At 37.1% G+C, this 5,455-nt stretch overlaps 1 protein-coding gene across 1 annotated transcript in view; it reads left to right on the forward strand.

Moving 5' to 3' along the window:
- Positions 1-3,553, forward strand: part of psmc1a (proteasome 26S subunit, ATPase 1a) — a 6,280-nt gene extending 2,727 nt beyond the window's left edge. Inside the window, exons 6-11 of the mRNA XM_039681808.2 lie at positions 98-226; positions 1,071-1,167; positions 1,252-1,441; positions 2,257-2,408; positions 2,587-2,741; positions 3,318-3,553. Coding sequence (XP_039537742.1) covers positions 98-226; positions 1,071-1,167; positions 1,252-1,441; positions 2,257-2,408; positions 2,587-2,741; positions 3,318-3,452 — 858 coding nt within the window. The 3' untranslated portion in view covers positions 3,453-3,553. The remainder of the gene's footprint in view (positions 1-97; positions 227-1,070; positions 1,168-1,251; positions 1,442-2,256; positions 2,409-2,586; positions 2,742-3,317) is intronic.
- The last annotated feature ends 1,902 nt before the right edge of the window (positions 3,554-5,455 follow it).

A 5,455-nucleotide genomic window follows, 5' to 3' on the forward strand; every position in this document is an offset into this window, starting at 1 on the left:
TTCAAATCAAATCAAATATTTATTATGCCATACTGTTATTATTATGCATTCATTGTAGTAGTCTGTAATGAAATTTGAGTGATGTAAATGTTTGCAGGTTCATGCAGTGATTGGGGTGCTGATGGATGACACGGACCCTCTGGTGACTGTAATGAAAGTTGAAAAGGCCCCACAGGAGACGTACGCAGACATTGGAGGTCTGGATAACCAGATTCAAGAGATCAAGGTAATAGATCAGACTTAAAACTGATTATTTATTTATGGTTTATTTGAATAGGGACGGATACAATGTACATAGATAAAACTGAAACTACAGCTATCCTATGTACAACACTCATCCCTAGAAATGCCTTTATAAACTATAAACCGTATAAAAACGATATATTTTATATATATATAAAATAAAATAAACATGAGTACAAGTTTGTTGCTGAATTAACCAAGATCTGGTAGCTCTCTCTAAAAATAATCATCAAAATCACCAATCAAAATAATTGCATAAAGGCTGTGGAGCAAGACCATTTAAACATTTGAACACAAGATTCACGTAGTGAATATAAACAAAATGAGCAAAGCTTACAATCATGTACTTAAGGTATAAAAATGATGACGCCTTGTTAGATTCCTATCCAACATTTCAAGGTCTGGTTATAAAGACATCTCTATTCGTCTAATTTTTGTCTGGTTTTGCCAATACGTTAGGGATATGTGAAAGGTATCTTTACATTTTTAAAAGCAACAAAGGATGATCAAATATTAAGCAATTTCTTATCATTATCATTAATTTCAAACTGGCTAATAATGGCAAAAAGATATTTTATTTTTTATTTTTGATTGGATCAAAAAAAAAAAAAAGGAGCATATAAGGGTGCAATGTTATTATTGTTTCTCTGCCCATATGAACTTATGTTAGCAGAAAATTTCAGAAGAAAAGATTGAATATTTTGTTCATTTCATAACATTTTCTTCCTTAGAACAACATCATGCACTGATGAATCATGTACAAGAACACTAGCAAAAAAATTATATTCAAAATCAAAATTAATTCCAATGCATGTGTGAGCTTATAGGAGTCTGTGGAGCTTCCCCTCACACATCCAGAGTATTATGAAGAGATGGGAATAAAGCCACCCAAAGGAGTTATTCTGTACGGTGCACCGGGAACAGGTCAGTCTGATGGGTCTCAAAACCCAATATCGCATTCATGTGACGGATTTCTGTGTTGATGTATTACATATTCTGGGTGTGCAGGCAAGACTCTTCTGGCAAAAGCAGTGGCGAACCAGACGTCTGCCACCTTCCTGAGGGTGGTGGGCTCAGAGCTTATTCAGAAATACCTGGGAGACGGTCCAAAACTTGTGCGAGAGCTCTTCAGAGTGGCTGAGGAACACGCTCCATCAATCGTTTTCATAGACGAGATCGACGCTATTGGCACAAAGAGGTGAGTCCTGGGGATTTTGAAGCGCATGTTTAAGTTTGGGGTTGGTAATGTTTTTTTCTTAATGTTTTTTCAATGAAGTCTCTTATGCCCACCAAGGCTGCATTTATTTGATCTAAAATACTGCAAAAAATAGTTATTTTATTAAATATTATTACAAATTTAAATAGCTGTTCTTTATTTCAATATATTTTCAAATGTAATTTATTCCTGTGAACCAAAGCTGAATTTTCAGCGTCTTCAGTGTCACGTGATCCTTCAGAAATCTTTCTAATATGATGATCTGTTGTTGCTCAGGAATTTATTATCAGTGTTGAAAAAAAATGTATGGTACTTAATACTTATTTTGTGGAAATCTTGATGAATTCTTTTCAGGATTCTTGAAATGGAAATCTTTTGTAAGATTTGTAAATGATAATTCTAAGAAAGTATTTTTATTTTAGTTTCTTTACCGTCACTTTTGATTGATCATTCCTGAATAAAAGTATTAATGTCCTACAAAGAACAATGAATGACACCAAACATTTGAGCTTTAGTGTATTTAATGATAACACATAAGAGTAAATTATTATAGAACAAACTAAACAAACTTTTAAATGTTGTCTTATTTACACAATATTCACTCATAATTCACAAAACAAATGTAAACAATTTGTATTATTCTTTGATGAGGCTGTTTGCAACTGACATATGTGATGTTGTATTTATATAGAATATACTATTGAATTGAAAACTCATGTGTGAGCACGTGTGTGTATATCAGGTGCAGATTAGGCTGAATAAACACTGATGTTCGCTGCTGTTCCTCTGCACTGCAGGTATGACTCAAATTCTGGAGGAGAGCGGGAGATCCAGAGAACAATGTTGGAGCTGCTAAACCAACTGGACGGATTCGACTCCCGCGGAGATGTCAAAGTCATCATGGCTACTAATAGGATAGAGACTCTTGACCCAGCTCTCATTAGACCAGGTGAATGAGTCAGCTTACCATACTTATTTCTGGTGTGGGTTTCACATGATAATTAAATCAAAGTGGACTCACTGGCCAGAGATGTCAAACTTTAGTGTGGAGAATTTCGGTTTTAAAGTGCACATAACTACATTACATATAGACTAAACGCAGGTGTTCCCTTTATGTGAACCCACAGGTAGAATTGATCGTAAAATTGAGTTCCCACTGCCGGATGAGAAGACCAAGCGCAGAATCTTTCAGATCCACACCAGCAGGATGACCGTAGCCGATGACGTGACTTTGGATGAACTCATCCTGGCTAAAGAAGACCTCTCGGGTGCTGACATCAAGGTAGCATCAAATGCTTTTTTAATTCAATTACATGCTAAAACAATCGCTGCATCCGAAACCACATACTGCACAGTAGGTGCTACACTTGGTTTGAAACTTGCTTTGCAACCATTAAAAGTACGTTTTAAATGTGTGTAGTATGAAATTCGGCATGACAGTTACTACTGGAAGTTACTACTCAAAAGACAAAAACTGAAATTTTACAAATGTGACGATACCAGCATTTTGAGCACTGTTGAACAGATTCTTAAACACTTCTGAGTGGCCATTGTGCTGACGCGCTCAAGATATGTCTGTGATTGGCTACAATGATCAACAATGACATTGTTAATGCTCTTCAACGAGTACGTCAACAGTGGCCAATCAGAAACATTGTTTTACACACAGTTTTTCACCTACTATAGTAAACACAGGGAATGTCTTGCAGAACACGATGATGTGGTTGATTTCACCTTGTCAGACTAATTAATACTTTTTAATTTAGGCCTAAAACATGAACTACGACTTGAACAAAGACCACCAATGATTTGAAAACTCTGTTGCACTCAATAGTGATTTAATGTTATTTTTTTCCAGGCCATTTGCACAGAGGCAGGGCTAATGGCTCTGAGGGAACGGAGAATGAAAGTTACTAATGAAGACTTCAAGAAGTCTAAAGAGAACGTCCTGTACAAGAAGCAGGAGGGAACACCAGAGGGCCTCTACCTTTAAGATATCATTATCCAGTCTTACACCTTTTTATATTAAGACTTATTCCTGATGTAAACATCTGTTGTCATCTGTGCTCAATACCAATTAAATATTTCAGTTCACTAAGGTTTCACTGAATTCATCGTCTCACGATTAGATCCAGCGATCCAGCTGTCATTGGCTTGGGAATGGGGTTTTGGGTTGACCGAAAATACATTTTGGAGGGCCGCAAAACGCAATCATTGACTGAAATGGTGACGTTTAATTATTTAATTACGCTTCTCTGATGGCACATTTTCTCTGTCTATTTTTATTTCATAAGCTAATACATTAAATCTGCATTTAAGTTCGAAATAAACATGAATGAACATCAGAATGTATGTTGAAAGAGACAGGTAGTATCAGGTCTTATGTAATGGCTGAAATCAGTATTTTAACAATGGAATGACATCATTAAAACAGCTTGTAAACAATGTCACACAACATTACATTTACTTCAGGAAAGCCATTCAATGACCGTAACTTGTTAAATTGACTAGCATTTGGTTAAATATATGCACTGTTAATACAGTCGTCATATGTTTTGTACTTCACCTGTTGGCCACCATAGCCACCATTTCAATGTTTACAGCATTGGTTCTCAACATTATTGAGACCGCACTAAGACCCCATAATATCCACGATATTCGAAGGAATCATGTCGTTTGTGAACGCCATGAAAAAAAGCTTATTTTTAAATAAAATTTTAAAGCTCGTTTTTTATCGAGTCCCCTTTGAAAAGATTGCGGAGGCCCCCTCGCCCTGGTTGAGAATCACTGGTTTGCATGGTTTCCTGTTTTACATGATTTATACTTTCTCCCAGGGTTAGTAATAAGAAAAAAATAGTTGTTAAACCTGGGCTAATGATTTATTTTGTATATTTATGTTGGCCAACATATTCTGTTAAAGGAGCAGTTCACTTTAAAAAAAAAAACTTTTGCTGATAATTTACTTACCCCCATGAAAAATTTCCAGGATTTTTCTCCATATAATGCACTTTAATGGGAACCAAACGGTTCAAGGTCCAAAAGACAAACTGCTGTTTTCTTGACTCTCGTTCATGAAAATGAACAAATCTTTTTCCGAGTCAATTCGTTCGTTGAATGCACCAAATGACTCGAAAAAAGATTTGTTCATTTTGATGAACTAGTTTGAACAGGAGAGTCACGAAACCGACGGTCGGCCATCTGGCAGATTTTGTGCGTCGGCCAAATAAGTTTCCTCGGTGTGATACGCACGGTTCCGTGCCGTTGTCTGAAAATAGCCGTCGCCGGCTTTGTTTCGCCAGATTCGACATGTTGAATCGGCGTCGGGCCGTTGGGGAAAGAGAAAACTCTGATTGGCTGTTCCGCTTAGTGAAAGAGTCAGTGCACGAGAATAAAAGCAAAACAGCAAGCAAAGAAGTCAAAACGGTAAAGATAAAAGGCTGTTCTTATGTTACGTCATCTTACCTGAGTGTTTCTTGGTGAATATTTAAATATTAACATCAGCGGAGTGTAATAAAGAAAGTGTTTTGCAGGATTGATATTCAAAACGGTAAGCACGCGCTGCTTTGTTTACGCTATGTGTATCTGCAGCCGGCAGCGTCGGGTTTCCTGTTTGAATGACGCATATAGACTAATATTTCTGCAGAAATTGACAGTTGTCCTAACTACACGCAGGCGCAGAACGCACATTCTAGCTGACAGTCGGCTGCAGTTCTCTCGGTGTGTTCAAGTGCAACTTTTTACCTCGACGAGAGGTAACAACACAGTCGGCTTTCATCAGCGCTAGTTCGTTGGCGTCGGCTTGGTATGTTCCGGGCTTTAAACAACAGAGCAAGGTGAGCGTTTGACCTTTTAAGACTTAAACTGTTATTTTTTTTTTTTCAATGAGCGACCGTTTTGCTTGACCCTTATTCATCGTCTAGAATTGTTTAAAGCCCTTTGAATGGTTTGCAGTTTGCACTGAAACTGTCTTTTGGACCTTGAACCGTTTGGTTCCCA

This window comes from Pimephales promelas, chromosome 15 (genome assembly GCF_988280905.1).
Source record: "Pimephales promelas chromosome 15, fPimPro1.hap1.1, whole genome shotgun sequence".
Taxonomy (NCBI): Eukaryota; Metazoa; Chordata; class Actinopteri; order Cypriniformes; family Leuciscidae; genus Pimephales; species Pimephales promelas.